Source organism: Fusarium tjaetaba (assembly GCF_013396195.1).
Source record: "Fusarium tjaetaba strain NRRL 66243 chromosome Unknown NRRL66243_c0000084, whole genome shotgun sequence".
In the NCBI taxonomy this organism is placed as follows: Eukaryota; Fungi; Ascomycota; class Sordariomycetes; order Hypocreales; family Nectriaceae; genus Fusarium; species Fusarium tjaetaba.
Genome location: NW_023501280.1, coordinates 70234 through 92130, shown reverse-complemented (window position 1 = coordinate 92130; position 21897 = coordinate 70234). Strand labels below are relative to the sequence as shown.

At 50.3% G+C, this 21897-nt stretch overlaps 6 protein-coding genes across 6 annotated transcripts; 4 read left to right on the top strand and 2 right to left on the bottom strand.

Moving 5' to 3' along the window:
• Positions 1-187: 187 nt before the first annotated feature.
• FTJAE_4309 (nonribosomal peptide synthetase 5) lies at positions 188-3326 on the top strand (the record flags this gene model as incomplete). The annotated part of the gene is made up of 2 exons (XM_037350700.1): positions 188-860; positions 919-3326. 2 exons carry the CDS (start codon positions 188-190, stop codon positions 3324-3326), a joined length of 3081 nt encoding a protein of 1026 aa, XP_037208556.1.
• Positions 3327-3763: 437 nt separating this feature from the next.
• FTJAE_4308 (aminotransferase class I and II) lies at positions 3764-5318 on the bottom strand (the record flags this gene model as incomplete). Its single annotated transcript, XM_037350699.1, has 4 exons — positions 3764-4192; positions 4246-4388; positions 4441-4516; positions 4569-5318. 4 exons carry the CDS (start codon positions 5316-5318, stop codon positions 3764-3766), a joined length of 1398 nt encoding a protein of 465 aa, XP_037208555.1.
• Positions 5319-6016: 698 nt separating this feature from the next.
• FTJAE_4307 (polyketide synthase) lies at positions 6017-13777 on the top strand (the record flags this gene model as incomplete). The annotated part of the gene is made up of 5 exons (XM_037350698.1): positions 6017-6756; positions 6806-11576; positions 11628-11915; positions 11972-12387; positions 12436-13777. 5 exons carry the CDS (start codon positions 6017-6019, stop codon positions 13775-13777), a joined length of 7557 nt encoding a protein of 2518 aa, XP_037208554.1.
• A 1102-nt stretch (positions 13778-14879) lies between these two features.
• FTJAE_4306 (lipase ROG1) lies at positions 14880-18149 on the top strand (the record flags this gene model as incomplete). The annotated part of the gene is made up of 1 exon (XM_037350697.1): positions 14880-18149. The coding sequence occupies one exon, from the start codon at positions 14880-14882 to the stop codon at positions 18147-18149; it is 3270 nt and encodes a 1089-aa protein (XP_037208553.1).
• Positions 18150-19774: 1625 nt separating this feature from the next.
• Positions 19775-20673, top strand: FTJAE_4305 (uncharacterized protein; the record flags this gene model as incomplete). Its single annotated transcript, XM_037350696.1, has 2 exons — positions 19775-20217; positions 20283-20673. The coding sequence occupies 2 exons, from the start codon at positions 19775-19777 to the stop codon at positions 20671-20673; spliced, it is 834 nt and encodes a 277-aa protein (XP_037208552.1).
• Positions 20674-21020: 347 nt separating this feature from the next.
• FTJAE_4304 (WD40 YVTN repeat-like-containing protein) lies at positions 21021-21567 on the bottom strand (the record flags this gene model as incomplete). The annotated part of the gene is made up of 2 exons (XM_037350695.1): positions 21021-21221; positions 21280-21567. 2 exons carry the CDS (start codon positions 21565-21567, stop codon positions 21021-21023), a joined length of 489 nt encoding a protein of 162 aa, XP_037208551.1.
• Positions 21568-21897: the final 330 nt, after the last annotated feature.

The window sequence follows — 21897 nt, the reverse complement described above, 5'->3', positions numbered from 1 at the left end:
ACGCCGCGCTCTGCTAGGTACGTCTACTTCCGTATTTGAAGGGCCTTGCTTTCAAAGATTACTGAACTAGGTATCTGAATGCTAATCGTCTTAAGCAAAAGACAAATAATCGACAAGATCTCGTTTGGCCTTTTTCACCGACGTGCGACTGGACTTTTCAACACTCAATCATATTCTTCTTCACATCATGGACACCGCAACTAATGGTGACTCTCGTCCTCTTGAGAGGACCGTGGTTGATCTTTTCGATGAGTGGGCAGCTCGAGATCCTCATAGAGTTGCTGTAGAGTGGAAAGACGAACAACTCACGTATGGCCAACTACGAAATGCCTCGCTTCACGTTAGCCAGGCACTCCTCGCTGCAGGCGTCAAACCCCGTAGTCGAGTCCCCGTACTCACCCAAATGTCTCTCGAGATGCTCCCCGCCGTCATAGGTGTCTTGAGAGTCGGTGCTTGCTACATACCCATGGATGTCGTGGCTTGGAGTCGTGGAAGAATAGAATCCGCACTCTCTGACGTTTCGTCTTCCGTGGGTCTTATTACAAGCCACTGTCCTGGCCTGGAGTTTTCAAGCTATGTCGATCATGTGGTCGAGTTTCGGACATCTTGGTTGCGTTCTCCTGTCACTGAGGGCCTTGACATCTTGAGCGAGCGCCTTGATCAAATACGTCAGGGCTTCCGATACGATGATCTTGCTTGGATCGTGTTTACATCTGGAACTACTGGAAAGCCGAAAGGTGTCATGGTCTATCACAGAGGTATTTGCTCCGTTGCTATGGTGAGACTCAACGACAATCTCGACGTGGTCACAGCAGAGAAGGGGCTTCGTAGTCTTCTAGCTTACTCCATTTCATTTGATGGTATGTCTATCGCTTTTTGATCTCTCATGAGAGTAATTGGTACTAAACATCTCCATAGGATGCGCTGGTGTTGTTTGGCTGAGCCTGGCAAAGGGTGGCACGTTGGTACTGGCTTCGCCATCCGATTTCCCTCAGGCCTCAACTACCTGTGAGGTACTGAGCATGACGCCCTCGATGCTCGCTGTCATGGATCCTTCTGGAGACTATGATAGGGTCCAGTACATATATCTCGGTGGCGAAGCGCCCGTGATGGATGTCGTCAATCGCTGGATCACTCCAACTCGCAAGGTGCTCACCACATATGGCCCTTCAGAGACAACTGTCACCATCAGCTTTGGAGAACTCAAGCCAGGGGAGGATCCTCCGTTTGGTGACCTTATCCCAAACGTCGAGGTTGTTCTGGTAGACGAGAATCTGCAGGAATCCAGCTACGGCGAGGTCATGATCACGGGACCAGGCCTGGCAGCTGGCTACTATAAGAATCCTGAACTCACAGCCCAGAAATTCATCGAGTGGAACGGGAAAAGGTTTTACAGGACTGGCGACCTTGCTCGACGATACAAAGATGGCCAAATCATATGGGCCGGGCGAGCAGATTCTTTGATCAAGAACAGAGGGTTTCTTGTCAACCTCGACACTGAGGTTGAGCCAGCACTCGCCTCATTCAAGCCCGTAAGAGTTGCTGTGGCCTTCAAGTGGCGAGAGCGTCTGGTAGGATGTATTCAACCCGCCAATGTCAACATTGAGGAGCTCCGTCAATTTATGAGAGAGCGATATGATCCTTTTATCATCCCCGACATCATCGTTGCCCTGGACTCCTTTCCCCTACGACCAAACGGAAAGGCGGATCGAGGTGCCCTCAAAGAGCAGCTGGATGAAGTGGAAGTGGAAGAGGAAGAGCTTGCTTCGGAGGGAGAAACAAAGACAGTTTCGGCGTATGACGTGCTGCGCGCGGCTTTCTCTCAAGTATTACACGTTCCAGCCCAACAGCTCAGTGAGACATCAGCATTCACCAAGAATGGGGGAAACTCTCTTACAGCTCTCAAACTCACCAATCTACTGAACAAGAAGGGGTTCTCTGTTTCTGTGGTCGATGTGCTGAAGCTGGATACCATTGGGCAACTACAAAGTGTCTTGAAGAGATCGACACCCTCAGATGACAAAGGAGGTGGCCAAGAGCTAGAGGTTGGGTTCTGTGATATCCCAGTGACTCCAGTACAGAGGCTATTCCTCAACCGGTCTCTGGAATATCCCAAGTTCTGTGCTCTTATTGGTACGACTCGCTACGTTGGAGATGCCTCCAAGACGCCAACCGCCAGTGAGATTCGCGATGCTTGCGTCAAGGTCTGGTCAGCACACAGTATCTTCCGAACACGCTTTGATCTGGAAAGCTTTACTCTTTCTGATCTGGGCAGACTGAATCTTGACTGGCATGACGTGATTGTTGAGCAAGACAACTTCGAGGCAGCGTGTGCAGCCGCCGAGGAGAGAGCCTGGTCATCTTTGGAAAGCCTCAAGCCGTCAGATACCGAAGTTCCTTACTGCGATATGACATGTGTTTCTGTACCTGGCCGTAAGGCCTTGGCACTCATTAGTCGAACCCATCACGTATTGGTTGACGTGTTTTCGTCTGCGATACTCTCGGCTGATGTGGAGAGGGCGTTGGCTGGTGAAGACATTGTCTCGAGGCCTCGATTTCAGGACTTTGCGCGCTTCATGCAGAAGTATACGAGGGAGAACTTGGCGAGGGCAACAGATGCTTTCAACAAGATGATTCAACCGCTTCACAAAGATGCCATCTTAAATCTCCCTCGCCCAGCGACACTCCCGTCAAAGCAAGCTTTTGATCTGGTGCGATTTAAAGCACCCACGTCCATCAGTAGAGCTAAACTCGACGCTGCAGTTCACAGACTCGGCATTACGAACAGTACCATGGCGTATGCGTCTTGGGCTTTGTTTCTGGCAAAAGTGACAGGATGGAACCAGCTCGGATTCTCTATTAGTCTATCAGGACGTACTATCCCTTGGCCAGAGGTTGAGTCAGTAGTCGGTCCTTTGCTCTCCCGAGTCCCATTTAGTACCCCTGTTCCATCAAGCGGGCGTGTTCAGGAGTGGTTGGCCCAGGTGCATAAAGCTACACTTGATACCCTCGAGTTCGACGGCCTCTCTCACGCCCTGCCCGACTCTATCATGGCAGATCCCCGCCTGAACGCGACGATAGTTCTCTGCTTCCTCGATGTGCCGCAGCCATCAGCCAACTGGACTTATAGTGATAAGCAGCGTCACAACTACCTCCTGAATTGGTCTATCTTCCAAGAGGGTGATGATGTGACGAACGTTCTTGAGGTACAGTCTTCGGGTGTTGATATGGAATGGGCTGAGAAGATGAAGGGGGTTCCTGGCGATCTTCTGGAGTCGCTGGTGGACTCGACAGAGGATACTCTCATCGAGAGTCTTCTCTACTGAGAGGTAATTCACTGAGAGCATGACATGTTGAGCTTGGAATTGAGGAGGTAGCATTTGAGATAGAACCATAGTTTGAGATACGGATAATTATGCCCGAAATGGCACTGGTTCTGCAATGGCACTTGATCTCTGTGTTGACCTCCTTTGGCTTCTAGAATGAGTGAGAGTATACACCTGAGACTAGCTAGGTAGTCCAGGGCCTCCTCTCGGCAAACTTAGGTATCCAGCCTAAAGTATATTTGAGAGACCGGGTTTCTCTTTTTGTATTTTTGGCTATTCTACGCCTAGACAGCTCCTCGCCTTGGTTGAGTTGATATGTGAGCCATCGAACCTCACAGTTGTATGTTTACAAGCAAGATATAATACTAATGAGTAAGTTACTAACTGACAAGACCTAGTCTAACCAAACTAAACCAATGTTCACTCAACTCCAAGTATCAAGACTGACGTGTTAGTTGCATGGAGTTGACCTTTCGTGCAGCAGAAGGTAGGGAGTTCTTATTGCCGCTCTGCGACATCTCAATCATCTCCGATGCCCAGTCTCCAACCGCTGCCACAAGTGCATCTATCTCCTCGCGAGAGTTGTGGGCGTGAAAAACAAGCCGGATACGACTGGCTCCCTTTGGCACAGTCGGGTACGAGATCGGGTATGCATTCATGTTGGCGATGATGAGGTGGTAGAACAGGTACATCTCATGACCGTGGTGTAGGAGAATCGGCATGATATGTGAATGATATGGACGCTGTTGCCATTCATCGGCGAGCGGGACAGTTATCAAACCCTCGTCGATGGCCTCTTGCCATACGGGGTGATCTGTGATGCTCTGCAAGAAGTACTTGACAATTTCCTGGATGTGGTTCTGTTGCTGTGTTGTTGTTAGAGTCAGAGCCATGGTATTAAAGGGGAGAGCAAACATACATCTTGAGTATGGCCGTTTCGTAGAAATTGGTACCCAGCACGAATACAAGCTACCATGGGAACTGATGGTGCACCGCTATAAGTCAGTGATCGGGCATTCTGGATAATCACATTCCGGATGGTCTGGTTGCAAAGAATGACACCTAACACGAATTGTTAAAAGGAGACACGCGCTACGAAGCCTAAGAGACGTACCGCCTGTTGCACCTAAGGCTTTACTGCACACGTGGACTCTTATGGCGATGTCTTTCTCAAGACCTAATTCCTGGACCTATTTTCGAGGGTCAGACAACAGTGAGTACTCGTGGGATGTGACTACTTACCAGTCCGCCACCTCTTGGGCCAAGAACACCGCTGCTATGGGCCTCGTCTATAATGAACTGGGCATTGCCAGCAGGGAATAGTTCCTTGGCCAGTTGGACAAATTCGACCAATGGGCAGATATCTCCCTCCATGCTATAGATCGACTCAACACAGATGAGGATTGACTTGGCCCCCGAGCGAAATGACGGATCCTCGTCTCTGAGCGAGGTCAACACATCTCGGAGGGAATCGATGTCGTTGTGCTTGAAGGATATCTTGTGGGCAGCGTTGCTTAGCTTTACTCCCAAGGCCGTACTCGCATGTGAAAACTCATCCCACACAATGGCATCACCAGGCAATGGCACGGCCTCAAAGATGGCAACATTGGCCAGGAAGCCTGAGTGACAGATCCAAGCCGTATCTGCATTATGAAACGCCGAGATCTCCTTCTCAACCACATTGAGGTAATCATAGTTACCGTATTGTGTGCGTGAGCCCGAGGCACTGAGTCTGAAGTCACCGCAGCGAGCGAGTTCTTCCATGGCAGTCTCACGGATGCGTCCCGATCGACTCAGGGACAGAAAGTCACTTGACGTGAAGTCGAGGACATCATCTTCCCATCGAGGCTTGAGTGTAATACAACCCCCTCTCTTGCGGGTAACATCTAGTGATTGTTCTAATCGGCGATAAAAGGCGGCTTCGGATTTCATCGACGGACCGCGGAGGGTTTGGCCACGAAGATGCGAGTCAAGGACGGATTTGTAATACATTTTGACAATATAGTATGACCAGGAAGAATGATCTGAAGGGATTTGACTAGTTATGAAGCCTAGAAATTACAATAACAACAATTGCAATAATAATTGCAAAGATATACATATGCTCGATACCGTGTGGTATAGGGTGAGGTTAAGTCCCCAACGAGTTGTTCTGCCCATCTGTCCACCCCGTCATAGAAACGAGGCAACTATCTCTCAGCAGATTCTGTAGTATCCAAGATATTACACGGATCGAATGATAGTGCAAGGGGTCTCACAGTGGCTGACATGACAGAAACTGACACGCATTACTGCATCTGCAGTGGCTGACATGCATCTGTCTACCCCTGTTTGCATGATATGCATGAACGCTGAACAAGATTTTGCAGGGATAAGCATAGGACAGGGCTCGATTGTAGGCGGGCTGAGACCTTGCAGGTTGAGCCCCATTGTGCTCTACAGCTGCGTGTAAGCAATTGCAAGGGTTACAGGAAAACAGTCAGTTCAGAGATGACAATGTCAGTCTCTGGAATAGTACGGTTGACCGAATTGGAAGTCAGCCAGCCCCAACATGTTGAATTTTTTAATCTAGTGGTTGGATGTGAGAGAACATAAGAGCTCATGAGCAGCTGAGATGTTAGGGAAGTTTACCAGATCATTCTATTCATCCTCTCACCTTGACTTCATTCTTCCTTGTAAAGTTGGACAACATGACCCAAATGAACGGCCACAGCGAGCTTAATGGCCATAATGGAGAACTCTCCAACGGAACCATGAATGGACATGTCAACGGCCATACCAACGGTCAAACAAACGGGCACACCAATGGCCATGCTCTTAACAGAAACCAGACTGAGGGGATCAATGGCAGCATCACCAACGGCCATAGCACACAGAGCAACGGACACACCATGCCCATTCCCACTGCCGCTGAAGCCAATGCCCCCAAATCCTCCTTTGAACCCATCGCCATCTGCGGAATGGCATGTCGACTCCCTGGAGGAATTGCTTCTCCCAGTGACTTGTGGGAGTTTCTTCTCGAGGGAGGCGATGCTCGAGGCCGCGTTCCTATGACAAGATTCAATATTGACGGTTACTACAATGCTCACAAGACTGGGAGTGCCAACTGTCAGTACGGCTACTTCCTCGACGAGTCCGTTGATCTGGCTGGGCTAGATACATCCTTCTTCTCCATGTCTCGCCGCGATGTCGAGTGGCTCGACCCTCAGCAGAGGCTGATGCTTGAAGTGGCGAGGGAGTCGGTCGATGATGCTGGTGAGGTCAACTTCCAAGGCTCGAGCACCGGCGTATATATCGGTTCGTTTGCAAATGACTGGTACGATATCATGGGGAGAGATCCTCTACACAGAAGTGTTGTTTCGACTATTGCATCGCATGACTTTATGATCTCGGAACGTATCTCTCACGAGATGGATCTGAGAGGGCCAAGGTATGAAGCTTCGCTTATCAATGCTGGGCGGCGACTAACGAGTCCATAGTATGACCATCCGAACCGCCTGTTCATCTGCTTTGGTCAGTCTGAACGAGGCTTGTATGGCCATTGGCAAGGGTGACTGCGAATCTGCCATTGTCGGAGGAACAAGTCTCATCCTGGCCCCTGATCTGCTTACACGATTGGCCGACCAAGGTATTATCAGCCCTGATGGTTCATGCAAGACATTTTCCGCCGAAGCCAACGGTTATGCTCGCGGTGAAGCCATCGTCTCCATCTACATCAAGTCACTGAGCGCCGCTATCCGAGACGGGAACCCCATTCGTTCCATCATCTCTGGTGCTGCCGCCAACTTTGACGGGAAGACTAATCCTCTGACGAACCCAAGTGTTACGGCCCAGGAGACATTGATCAGGAGAGCGTACTCCGTCGCAGGCATCCGTGATGTTTCCAAGACAGCTGTGTTTGAGTGCCACGGAACAGGAACTGCAACTGGTGATCCAATCGAGACTGAGGCGATTGCTGCCGTGTTTGGCGAACAGGGCATCTACCTCGGATCGGTCAAGCCAAACCTGGGACACTCTGAGAGTGCCTCTGGGCTTACTGCCGTCCTCAAGGCTACCCTGTCTCTGGAGCACAAGATGATCGCCCCCAACATCAAGTACTCTCCCGTTAACCCCAAGATTCCCTTCGAGCGTGCCAAGCTCGTTATTCCTGAGGAACCAACACCATGGCCAGCTGGACGTGACGAGCGCATCAGCATCAACTCTTTCGGTGTTGGTGGTTCCAACGCCCACGCTATCGTTGAGTCTGTCGAGAGCTTCATGGCATCTCACCCGCAAGTTATCCCCAAGCCAGCGACCGAACCAAACTCTGAGGACGAAGGTCCCAGACTGTTGCTGTTCTCGGCAAAGACTACGCCCTCTCTCAAGGCAATGACCGCCAGCTATGAGGCCCTCTTTGACAGTGGAGATGTGTCGAACCTATCTGACATTGCATACACGCTTGCAACCAGAAGAGAACACTTCAGCCACAGGTCTTTTGCCATCGCTACCAAAGAAAATATCCAAGTTAGCACCTCCGCGCTCTCCAGGGAGAATCCATCTTCCCCAAGCTCTCTCATCATGGTATTCAGCGGCCAGGGTGCTGCTTGGCCTCAGCTTGGACGAGAGCTACTGCTGTCCAACAGCGTCTTCTCAGGTACTATAAGTGCGCTACAGGAGCATCTTGGAACGCTCGGCTCTGCTTCACCAACCTGGTCTCTTGCCGAAGAGATTCTCAAACCAGCCCGAACAAGCAGAATCTACGAAGCTGAATTCTCTCAACCGCTGTGCACCGCATTACAGATCGCCCTCATCGACACCTTTGCCTCGGTCGGGGTAAAGCCTGATGCTGTTGTCGGCCACTCTAGTGGTGAAATTGCTGCGGCGTACGCTGCTGGGGCTTTGACGGCGAGGGAGGCCATCATCATTGCCTTCTTCCGTGGTTCAACAACTGCTGAGCAGAAGAACCTACAGGGTGGAATGGCTGCTATTGGTCTTGGATGGGCAGACGCGGAGAAGCATCTCAAGCCCGGTGTGGTCATCGCTTGTGACAACTCTCCCACCAATGTCACCATTTCTGGTGACATTGAGCCGCTGCAAGCTGTAGTGGCTGAGGTGAAGGAAGCTCACCCAGGGGTCCCCGCCACTACTCTCAAGGTCGACAAGGCCTATCATTCTCATCACATGCTGGGTGCTGGCGATATCTATCACGCAGCCCTCGTTGATTCAGGGGTTATTGGGAAAGCACCTCAGATCCCTTTCTTTTCCAGTGTGACTGGTGAGCTTCTCTCTGGGACAGAAAAGGCGAATCAGCTTGGTCCAAAGTACTGGCAGACGAACTTGGAACGACCTGTCTTGTTCCGATCTGCCGTGTCGTCAATCATCGCATCTTCTGAGCCAAACCATCACCAAGTCTTTTTGGAGCTTGGCCCTCACTCCGCTCTTGCTGGGCCCCTGAGGCAGATTCTGACAGACAAAGCAAGCAAGGCTTCGTACGTCCCATCCCTGGTCAGAAAGCAAGACAGTGTCGAGAACTTCCTACAGGCCATTGGAAAACTCTACAGTCTGCATATGGATGTTGACTTGAAGTCATTGTTTCCCACTGGTTCTTGCGTCGCTGGCCTGCCTTGCTACCCATGGAACCACCAGAATCGCCTCTTCTTCGAGTCTCGCTTGGCCAAGGAATGGCGAGAGCGAGAGTTCCCGGACCACAACCTTCTGGGAATACGGAGTCATGAGAGCACCAGCCTAGAGCCATCGTGGAGAAATCTCCTCCAGGTGTCTCGCACCCCATGGATTGCTGATCACAAGATCGGCGAGACGATAGTCTTCCCCTTTGCGGGATACATTGCCATTGCATCAGAAGCCTGCAGGCAAATCACTGGCATCCAAGAAGGAGTTAGTCTGCGGAACGTCAAGGTCCACACGGCTTTGGTCATTGAGGAAGATGGTGCTACAGAGATCGTCACTACCCTGCGCCGTGTGAAGCTGACAGAAGAGCAAGACAGTGAGTGGTGGGAGTTCTCTGTGAGCTCACACAATGGCCACGTATGGATCAAGCATTGCTGGGGACAGGTTCGGGGAGAGCAGAACCCGTTCCCTGAGAAAGAGGTTATCAAGAAAAGTGACGATGTGCTGCCACGAGAGGTCAACGCTTCCAAGTGGTATGAAGTCGTTTCTGAAGAGGGACTCACCTATGGGCCTACTTTCAACACCATGAAAAGCATCTGTACATCGACAAAACCACCTCATCAAGCCTCAACAACTATACAGAATGGTGAGAGCCGGTGGGATGATGCTTCAGAGTATCACATGCACCCCATTGTCCTCGACACCTTCTATCAGTTGGTGAGCTGCACATCTACACTTGGAATCTGCCGTTCCTACCGACGACTCGTTGCTTCAAGCATTGAGTTCATGACCATGGCTCGGTGCAATGATGAGAGAGTGAGCATCGAGGTGTCTTCAGAGCTTGGACAGGACCTCGTTGGTAGCGGTACCGTGTTTTCAGGATCGAAGCCCGTCATGCGAGTCATCAACTCTCATTCTTCATTCTTTGAAGAGGGAGATGTAGGCGAAAACGCCAAAGTCCCCATCACGGCGAGATGCGAGTGGGTGCCAGACATCGATTTCAAGTCGCTTGGGGATCTTTTGAAGTGTCCTGAGGATACCGAGGACTCATTCAGGAACGTAACGGAGCTTTCCAAGATATTGATCGCCCAGGCGCATCGATTGGCTTCCAGTGTTGATGTTCAAGTTCCTCATCTGATCATGTACAAGAACTGGCTCGACAAAGTCATGGACCCGAGCCTTGCGGCTTCTGACGACGTGGACCTGGCCAACATCTCCAAGTCTCTTTCTCAGAAGATCCAAGGCAACGGAACTTCGCCAGCAAGGCTTGCCGCCGAAGCAATGATTGCGACTTATGATAAGCTTCGCGATCTTCTGAGTCAACAAGAGGCTGAAGTCACGGAACTTGATTCTCATTCACCACTCGAAATGGTGTCTCAGCCGGATATTTCCAATTTCCTCCTATCTCTCGGCAACAAAAAGCCTACACTCAGAGTTCTGGACTTCTACTCGGGATCTATCGAGACAACTTCCAAGGCTATCGAGGTTCTTACTCGCAATGATGGCACTCGTCTGTTCTCCAAGTACACCATCGCCACGCCTTTACTGGGTATGCCAGAGGCTTCAAGCGAACACCTCAAGAAACTAGTGCCCGACATTGAATTTACGACTCTTGATCTCAACCAGAGTCTAGCAGACCAAGGGTTTGATGACCGACAGTTCGACCTCATTATCGCCTCGGGCACCGTTAGCTCGGCCATGAACGCAGAGAAGTCCCTCGAGAGTCTTCGAAACTTGTTGAGTCCTTCTGGAAGACTTCTGCTTCAGGAACCTCGACCTGATTCACTTTGGGTCAAGTTCGTTCTTGGAACTACTCAAAGATGGTGGTCACATGAGGACAGACGTATTGAGGGGCCAATCGTGGATTCGGAAACACTCCAAAGACTCTTGGAAACATCCAACTTTGCCAATGTGGAACAGCTGAGTTTGGCTCCCTGGGCTGCTACTGTCGTGGTGGCCAGGCGGGAGCCCAAAAATACACCTAAAAAGCGAATCACTTTGCTATGTCATGGAGGGGGACCATCTGAGCTGACACGGGAGCTTGAAGCTCAAGGCTACGCTGTCGATCGCTGCTTTTTGGACCAGACTCCTCCTCTTGGTCAAGACATCATGGCTGTTCTCGATGAGCAAGGCCCCTTTATCGAGAGTATCGACGCCGACGGGTTCTCAAAGCTCAAGACATTTGTCAACAGCATCCAGAGCCCCAATGGCCTTCTTTGGGTAACACGCCAATCGAGTGTTGAGTGTCAGGATCCCAGATTCGCTCAGACAATAGGGTTCACTCGCACTCTCCGCAACGAAACATCTACGGATATCGCTGTCTGTGAGGTAGACAACATCACATCGCCCGAGAATCTGGCAACTCTGGTCAAAGTTCTGGCCCAGTTCCAGACCAGGAGTCAGGATGGTGTGCTCGGCCCGGACCTGGAGTATGTCATCAGGAAGGGTGAGGTTCTGGTGAATCGAATCTTCCCGGCCGCGCTGGATAAGGAGCTAGAGGATGAAGTGAGTGAGAGTGAGGCATATATCACTATGACACAGCCAGGTCGTATGGAGAGCTTGTTCTGGGCATCACAGCCTCCAACTGATCCCAAGGACGACGAGATTGAGGTTGAAGTATATGCCAGTGGCCTCAACTTCCGTGTCAGTATCCTTTCCTATACAGATGTTTCCTTACTGACTTGGACGCAATAGTACGTCTTAGTTGCCATGGGAATAATCCCACCGGCCAAGAGTCTCAAGTTTGGTTACGAAGCGGCCGGCGTTGTCCGAAGGGTTGGTTCCAACGTCACCAAGCTTCGTCCTGGTGACCGTACTGTCTTTGTCGGAGAGGACACCTTCAGTACTGTTGTGAGAGTACCTGAACTTCTGGCCCAAAAGCTGCCTGACGACATCAGCTTTGTTGACGCCTCGGCCATTCCTATTGTCTTCTTAACTGCTGTCTACGGCCTTATCGATCTGGGACGCCTCACTAGAGGCCAGGTACGTCTATGACACTATACTGACTGTGTCTAGTGTGATGCTGACACCTTTTGCAGTCCGTTCTCATTCACAGCGGTTGTGGCGGTGTAGGACTTGCTGCTATTCAAGTCGCCCGCATGCTTGGTGCCGAGATTTACACAACAGTTGGCAGTGAAGCCAAGGTTGAGTACTTGACCAAGACATTTGGCATCCCCAGAAACCATATCTTCAGCTCTAGAGATGCGTCATTCGCCACAGATCTGCTACGGGAGACTGGAGGTAAAGGTGTCGATGTCGCTCTGAACTCGCTGAGCGGAGAACTTTTGCACACAACCTGGAAGTGCATCGCCAGATGGGGCACCATGGTTGAGATCAGTAAGAGGGATCTCCTCGGAAACGCCCAGCTTGATATGAGCCCTTTCTTGGAGAACCGCAACTATTGCTGCATGGATGTTGACCAACTGAGAGCTGAGCGTCCCGAGGTTATCAACCGGTAGGTCACTATTCCTTCTGATAAGAAAATCAATCCTAACATATGTAGTCTTCTCTCTTTTATTATGAACTGCTTCTCCAACCGCATCCTCAAACCAATCCGGGTCGATCAGGTGTTCCCCGGCTCTGCGGTCCTAGATGCCTTCAGACACATGCGGCAAGGCAAACACATGGGCAAGATTGTTCTTGAGATCCGAGATGCCACTGGAAAGCCTCTGACTGGCCCAGTTCAGGCCACTAAGATAACCAATCTCCAACTCGACGGAAGCGCATCATATCTACTTGTTGGTGGCCTGGGTGGTTTAGGCCGCGCCCTCTCCGTTTGGATGGTCGAAAGAGGTGCCCGAAACCTAGTATTCCTGTCTCGCAGCGCCGGAAGCAGCACTCAGCATGACAATTTCAAGAAGGAGATCGAGAGCATGGGCTGCAGTGTCCAGTTTATTCGTGGCGACGTAACCAACGCCGACGACGTCACCCGCGCCATTGGCGAGGTGTCTTCTCCTCTCAAGGGCATTATCCAAATGTCCATGGTTCTTCGAGACCGCATGTTTGAAGACATGACGTTCCAGGAGTGGGAGGCGACAACTCGACCAAAGGTTCAGGGCACCTGGAACCTACACAAGGCGTCTCTGGCTGCCAAGTGCCCCCTCGATTTCTTCCTTCTCTTCAGTTCCTTATCTGGCATACTTGGTCAAGTCGGACAAGCCAACTACGCCAGCGCAAACACTTTCCTCGATGCCTTCGCTCGATACCGAGCTGGAATGGGACTTCCTTGCACATCCCTTGATCTCGGAGCCATGGAAGGCATTGGATATCTTGATGAGAACCAGGACTTGCTCCGAAAGATGAAGGGCACCGGATGGCGTCCTGTAGACGAGAGTGAATTAGTCGAAGCACTTAACATTGCTCTGATGCCTCCGTCCTCTCCCCAAGAGTACGGCGATGCATTCCTCCTCGGTGTTGCTCCCACTGTTCCTCTAGGAAGCGCAGAGAGTAGCACGCGTCTAAGCAAGGACGTGAGAATGGCGGCATATCACAACATCGGCCGCGGCCAAAGTGGCGCACTGCCAGCAAACGATGGTCTCCGTGCTTTCCTCTCTTCGGTCAAGAAGGATCCCAGCATCCTCAACTCTCACGAGTCTGTCAACACACTTGCCTTGGAGATTGGTAAGAAGTTGGCCAGTCTGCTCCTCACTGGCGACGTGGACCTGGACATCAGTATGAACACTGCAGATATGGGACTTGATTCCTTGGTTGCTATTGAGTTACGTGGCTGGTGGAAACTCACATTTGGTTTTGAGATTAGCACACTCGAGATGCTTAGCATGGGAACGTTGGAGGCATTGGGTAAGCGCACTGCGGAGGGGCTCAAGGGGCTCTATGATCACTAGAATATTGTTGAAGGGGGAGTTTGGACGGTAGAAACCCTTTGTAATGTTTGACACCCTGCTATTTTGGGCATTGTGTAAGCTCTCAACTGTGATATAGCAAGACAGGATAGAACGGTGGGATCACATCTTTATCTCAAGTTTAGGATATTTCGGGATTTATCAGTATCCCAGGCTTTTGAACTCGTAATGACAATCCAGTTGCCGAGTTTATTCTGATGCTTTATACTGAGGTCTAATGTCTTCTTCCTCCTCAAGTGACAGATATGAATGAATGTGTGGTGAGATGCATGGCTCGATTATCTCTGTCAGCCAACATCTCTCAAGTAGGTATACAAAGGACTGTACTTAACAAAGTCGTTTTAACATGGAATAGAACAGCAACTAACTAGTAAGAATTCTAGGGGTCTAAATGAATGAAGTCATCCAAAACTCAATATCAAGGCACGGAATGTAGTAGCGTTCCCGTCTCGTTCAAAAAATGACCGCGTAATGTGGAATGAGGTGCCCATCGCAAGCAGCTGATCACTAAACCCGACCCGACCTGACCTCACTCAGCGGGAAGCTCGGGCCCTTGCAACTCCCGTAGGCCCCAGGCCCCCTAAAACAAACTGCCCCGCCATAGGAGTGATGTCGACGCTCAGTGCTGATTGGCCCCCATCGTTCTCTAATGACCGGTTTCGACGGAGCGAGATTGGAGGACACCACAGAAACAAGGGCGAGCTTACCGTCATTGTACATACATGTGTGCTCCATGTTTTGTTTCTAGACCCTTTTTCTGCTCGTGTCTATGCCGTTCTTGTATTTCTCGACCTACCTACGGTCAACCACTGTTTACGAACCCGGCTCCCTCGGTCGAGGTCCCATTTCCTTTCCTTTCACCGTCATCGTTTCTTTAAATCAACTATTCCTCTAGTTCCTGCGATAATACTTGGTCTTGTGTTTCGAAATAAATGCTCAAAGCCATGGTGACGGCAAAACTTACCCTCTAGCATATCTTACCCTCGAATACCTATAAGCTCTATCGAGCACGTGCAGCTTCAAATCACAACCAACCTGTCCCACGACGACCTGACATCTTTGATTGCCTGCGCGCTGCGACGAGATGCTTCTCCTCCATCAAGTCGGCAGCCTCAAGACAGGCGAAGTCGTTCGATATACTATAACATACATACCCTCTCAAGACCGCATCTTACCGTCACCTGAGAAGCTCTTCCTGCGCGTGCGCAACACTTCGGCCATCGCCCTCCGAGCCGCTTTCGTCCACGGACCGTATACTCTTTCCGCCGCCGCTTACCCCGCTGCGTTCAACCCCAACGAGAAGTTCGAATATCCCGAACGCTATGGAGTTCCAGAGTTTGAGCCCATGGTCAAGGCGGGGGGCTCTTGGGAATGCGAGCTTGTGGTTCCGGTTACAATCCGACAGACTGCTGGGTTAGGAAGTCATGGAGGGTTTGGAAAAGCGCCAGAGCATGATCATGAAAGCGCCAGTTGGATTGTTGAGGTCTCTTCGCAGATTCTGTTCTCGACTTCTGCCGCTGTTGGGTTCGAGGTTGTGTTGGCTCGGGACAAGAAGTCTTTAAGCCTCAGCAACTCGAGTCCTGTGGTCGGTGGACAATCCCAGGTTCCTCAGCCTGGAAAGATCAGCGACTACCAACAAGGTGTAGAGGCTAAAGAAGGACATCATTCTGCGCAGCCACGAGGTGTCTTTTCTCGCGCGATACAACTCAAGGTCGAAGATACTGCAGCATTGTGGAATACCCCTAGACTTCCAGGCTGGGATGACAAAGGAGAGGGGCGCGCTGAAAAGCGTTCAGGTGCAGATCAGCATGTAGAAAGTGTCGTCAAGACAGGCGATCCCGAAACAAAAGGCGATGAATCAAAACCAGAGAAGCCCAAAAAGAAACAGAAAAAGGTCCACATGGTGGTTCTGACACATGGTCTGCACAGCAATCTTGGCGCAGATATGCTCTTCATGAAAGAGAGCATCGATGCAGCTGTCAAGCAAGCCAAGATCGATGCCAAGGCACGGCGGGCCCGGGAACGAGCCGCGAGGAAGAAATCAGGCAATGGCCTCGTCGAATCAGATTCTCACGATACAAAGGACATGGACAGAGTGGAGGGTGAAGATGATGACGACGATGATGATGAAGAGGTTATTGTTCGTGGTTATTCAGGCAACTCGACCAAAACTGAACGAGGGATTAAGTATCTCGGGAAGAGGCTCGCTAGATACGTCCTGTCCATGACATACCCAGATCAGCCATTCCTACCGACAGGGAAAGGAATGGCGGATGCTATAACTTATAACTTTGATAAGCACGATCCCCAGCAGAAAGCGGTACACAAACACAGTACTATTCATCTCGGCAAGGATGGGGCTCATCTTCACAAGGCAGAACGTCCATACAAGGTTACCAGCATAAGTTTCATTGCTCACTCTCTCGGTGGTCTTGTTCAGACATACGCCATTGCATATATACAAAAACACTCACCACAGTTCTTCGACCTCATCAAACCAATCAACTTTGTTGCGTTGGCTACACCATTTCTGGGTCTGAGCAACGAAAACCCTCTATACGTCAAGTTTGCTTTGGACTCTGGTCTCGTTGGCAGAACAGGAAAGGATCTTGGCCTGACATGGAGAGCTCCGACACTTGCACGGAGTGGTTGGGGCGCTATTGTGGGAAATTTGGGTGAGACGGCGCATAAGAAGGTTTACGGGGAGACACAACCTGAGTCGAAACCGCTTCTAAGAATCTTACCGACTGGCCCTGCACATACCGCGCTGAAGAAGTTCCGAAACAGGACTGTTTACTCCAACGTTGTCAATGATGGAATTGTCCCGCTTCGCACAAGTTGTCTGTTGTTCCTGGACTGGCAGGGACTCGGGCGTGTGGAGAAAGCTCGACGAGATGCTGGCTTGGTCGAAACAGTCGTTGGGTTCGGGTGGGCTGAATTAACGGGCACGAATCAGGCTCGTCAAAAGCAACTTGGCAATGGCTCAGCAGGACAGTCTGGTACTTCGTCTCCTCAGACTCACGAAAATATGCGCGAGGTGCCACAGCCACCAAGCACGGCTATGGTTGATGATGATAGAGCGAGTCTGCGTTCTGTGGCAACGCCATATGGTGATGAGGTACCATCTGACTCTGCTGATTCAACCAACAGCGGACCATTGGCGGGATTCTTCAACTTTTTCAAGAGTAATGAGCCTCCAAAGCCTCCCAATGTGTCGCAAAAGCAGAAGAAGATATACTCCAAGAGTCAGACTCTCAAGCTTGATGAGTTGGCGGACGGCAGTGTTGATACTGCTTCTGAGTCTGCTTCGACTAAACAGTCCAAGGTCACAACTGGTCATGAGGGCGAGGATGAGATGACTGCTCCCCCAAGAACGACTATCTTTGAATCTGCTGGTGATCTACTCAACCCCAAGGTACCCGATGTTGAGTACCTGATCGATCCATCAAAGCGGCCTCGAACTATCTTCCATGACCGTGTTTATCACCCAGCCGATATACCTGGTCCACCATTGAAAAGACGTCCTACTACATTGGTCAGAAGGAAGACGGGCCAACGACAGAACTCGATAGGACAAGCCTCTACCAGCAGCGCAGATTCGTCGCCATATCCTCATGTGAATCATGAGGACAGTTCTTTATCAGCGAAAGACTACGATGATACAGCTCACACGAATCCCGATAAAGATATTCATGAAGTTATCGACACGTCAAACATGCGAGTTGAGGAGAAGATTGCAAGAGCCTACCACAAGGACCTGTCATGGAGAAAGGTTCTCGTCAAGGTTGAGCCCGATGCTCACAACAACGTTCTGGTCCGCCGCATGTTTGCCAACGCGTATGGCTGGCCTGTCATCAAGCACTTAGTCGATGCCCACTTCAGTGACTCGGCGGCCTCTCGCCTCCGCGACGAGGACGAACACAATCGTGAGCGGGCCCGTAACATGAACGAGCCACCTGACGAGCACGGAGCCGAGCTCAAGAAGAGTCGAGACAACTTGGCAAGTATGACTCGAACGGATAGTGAGTCTCGGGAAGCTATGGACAAAGTATCGGATCTTCCGAAGTCACAGCAGTCCAAGAGAGGGAGCGACGCATCAACGCACCAGCGGCCAAAGACGGAACGAGCGGACTCGGTGACATGGAGCGAGCGAGACTGGCACGATAGCGACTGCGATAGTGATCTTGATTTTGGAGGTGATCTGCCTGCGCCAACGTCCCCGTCGGCGCTTCATCAGCAGGACAAGGGCAAAGAGGCGCAGGGGCCGTCGGGCGGGTGGAGCTGGACGGAGAAGATTGTGGGCAAGGGAGCTTCACGGGCAAAGAGTCCCGTGCATGGAGCTAAAGATGAATAAGTTTTGGTCTTTTTGAAGGTTGCGCATTGTTATTGTACGACTATGGGTTGAGAAGAGACGGGAGTTCATACAGGATAGAAGGGGCATTGAAGCGCAGCATGTCGATTCAGCGACAATGAATCTAGAGCCGGTCCAATTGATCAATACGCGAAATACCAATTCCAGTTGGAATACGTGTCCTGGGACTTATCGTAAGAGCTCCAAGAATTAGCTCGGAGCTTGAAGAAGCAAAGCTGTAGGTCTCAGTTCCAATGTCTCAGGTACCAAACATCTGGGAGCACTAATCGGTCGATTGTAGCACCAAACAGGCAAACGGGGCTTGAGCCAAAGAAAATCTCCATGATGCGAACTATGGGGAAGTAAGTGGGCAGACAGATTCTGTAGGCTAAAGACTTACGAAGAGTCGCCCTGCATAAAGAGGCTTTTTGGGAGGTGTTCGGTATGGGATGTCAGAGCGTTGAGATCGAGATCTGTATGAGACATGGCTTGAGTGATGATGGGAACATGATGGGCTTTTTTTCAGGGGAGTTCGAGTTGTTCGATTGTGTAAAGTCTGGTGATCTGGGAAGATTTGCTTCTTGGGAAGAGTATTGTGAATATGCATGTTGATCAAGGGACGTGTAATAAGGTTCAGCATGTGTTCACTCTTATAAAAGAACCCTTGAAGTTAAATCCAAGGGTCCATAATACAAAAAGCAACCCTTTTTCTATGTCAGATGCAAAAACGGCAAAAAGAAGGTACAACAGCGGAATTTAACCGCCAACGATGGACGAACAGGGAATCGAACCCTGGACCACTCCCAGATTATTCGGATGAATTATGCTAAGGGAGTATTATACCACTAAACCATTCGCCCGAGAATTGTTGAAGTAGTTCGTGGAAAATGCGTACTAAGTCGGCTGTTTGTGAGGATTGGTGATAGTGTCGATTTGTGGTGGGGTTAGAGATGAAGTGGGGGGCTTGAATCGTGCAGGTTGAATCTCTTGGCCAAGGCAGTGCATTCAGAAGATACAGTAGGTAGAGAAAGATGGAGACTGTTATACATACTTATATAAGAAAAAGAGGTTGTTTTAGAGGCATCGGTAGCAATAGAGTGTCATGTCCTATCAATCATCCTCGTGGTATAGAGAATACACAGAAATTGAGAGAAGATGCACGTGTAAATCAAGTATTAATCTATTCTCCAACCATGACGACCATGTGCGTCACCGTCCATTTCTCTCTGGGCTGGGGGCCTCCAATTCCACTCCCACTCCAAGCAAGCTCCAGCTCCAGCTCCAAAACAAACTCCAAGTTCTGGAGCTCACTAGAAAGAAAAAATCATCGTCGTCAGCTTCGCCACGGTTCTAGCCTTTCTCTCTCATACAATCCCTGTGCAATTCCTCTTCCCAACCAAAAGTTGTTGTTGAGCAAGAGGCAAACAATTCCTCTCTACTATCCGTACCTAGTCGCTTTTTTTCCTCACCGGCTTCTCTTCTATCCGTGCGGTTCGTGCCATAAAGATTTATATTACAGACGTCATGCTACGATAGTTTACTGTCCTGGTTCTACGATTCTTCTTACGGCACACTTTCCTACTCTGACATCACTCCCTCTGGCGCATTGCAGCAAAACGACTGCCAAGATGATGAGATTATACCTCCTACCGCTCTCGACGCGGCGAACTCTCCTCTATGCGAAACGGCTCGAAGCAAATACTGCGCCACAAGGAAGAACATATGTTGACAAGGGCACTGCCTTGGCGGCCAAGACGTGGGCGCAATGGGAGAAGATGGAGTCTGGATGGAAGCGCAAGGTCGTCGATTACGGCAACTACGCTTTTCGTCGCATCCCATATGAGGAATGGGGTCTCAAGTCTGTACCGCCTCTGTCGGTGAGACGCCGTGGGAAGGAGATTGAGATGAAGGAAAAGGTCGACTTGTGCTTCCCGAGCTCGGTGATACCGCCGAACAAGGCGGAGGGTATTCTCAAGACTCTTGCGACGGAGCGTCAGGCGCTGCACAAAAAGAGGCTTGTGTGGTGTATCGTCGGCATGCCGATTACTATTCCATTTGCGCTCGTGCCCATGTGAGTACATACCTCAGCCTCTTTGCTTTTTTTGTCTTTCTCGATCCGCTGACTAACATACACAGCATCCCAAATCTGCCCTTCTTCTACCTCGTCTACAGAGCGTGGTCACACGGCAGAGCCATCTCAGGTGGAAAGCATCTCCAATGGCTGCTGGAGAACAAGCTCCTACGCCTAGCTCCATCTGAGAAGCTCGATCAGCTCTACGCACTACACGCCCCACCAGCCGAGGAGCCGGACAATAAGGAGCGCACCCTTCTTACACAAAAGGAAGTTCAGACTTTCTCAGACACTCTTGACATGCCGGCTCTTGAGGTGGAGCTCGAGAGGGCTATATGGCAGGTCGAGCAAGCCGTTCAAGACCCAGATAGTCAGAGCCCACCTAAAGAGAGTTCACCTGGTGCAGCTGCCGAGAAACCAGGGTCCACTGAAACGGTGGACAAGAAAGATCAATGAGAAAAGAAGATGATGAATTAGTTACGCATGAGTTTTCGTTTTATGTTGGACGATGTATGATACCTATGTACTGAGGCAGGAGTGTATTTTGGCACGGTTAAAGAAACGGTTGGAAGTATTTGTATTTGTATTGTATTTGTGTTTGTATTAGACTGGTGTGAATACCTAGGAAAAGGCAAAGGTGAAGGCAAAGGTAAAGGAAAAACAGGCGTAAGTACGCGGGTATATCTATAGAAAAGGTCCTCTCCCCAACGCGCCGCGCCTAACAAATGTTGGCGTAGTGGTACAATCGCAATTATTATCATAAAATTCATGGCTTTTCGTTCATCTTGGCCCTTCGGCCCAAGTCATAATGTGTCAGCTGCTATGAGCATCTCGCGGACCTTGAGAGCGGGGAGAAGCCCGACGAGGCCCATGGCCAGCACCATGCGTCTTGTCCTGAGACATGTGAGATCGGGAAGACGAATTTTGTTGGCAATTCGGTGGGCATCGGAGAGTGAGAAGTTGAGGCCGAGGTTCTTGAGAGCAGGCATTGAATACAGGCAGTGCTAGAGCAATGTTAAATGAGACTCTTGGTGAGATGAGATGTACTGATGAATAACTTACTCGGCTCTTTGGTGGTACCTTATATCCCATGACAGCAGCTTCAGCATATTCATACTGAACAACCTGAGCGCTCAGAACATGTCCTCTCCAAGCATCCGCTGCCTTTACGCGGAGGAGTCGTTGAGTGAGAGTGTGAGAGCCAGGAGGGCCTCGTCGACTTCTTCTTCGGCGCACAATGCGTCCTGAAGCTGTGGCATATTTGTTCTCGGGTCCATGGTTCGTGGGGTTGAGGGGAGATGGAAAGACTGGGGCGTACGAAGACGCATTGTGATAGGTACAGGCGACCATTGTTGCTGTAGTTGTTTGTTGTTGTTTGATGTTTGATGGTATTCAGTATATTGCTTTGTCTGAAGGATGAAAAAGAGAGGAATCTCAGAGGGAGACCAAGTTATGGAATATTACTCTAGAGGGAGATGTAAAAGAACGAGGGATGGTGATACTATCTGCTCAAGAGGATATCCTCGAATCCTTATATTCAATTCCTCTCGAGTAAATCTGACACTAGTGCCATCACTCTATCCTCCCCAAGCCATGTAATTAGAGCAAAAAAATGATCTCCAGGGGCTGGACGGCCCAATACTGTCTGAGTTAAACATCGATGTTCTACATTGGAGGAAT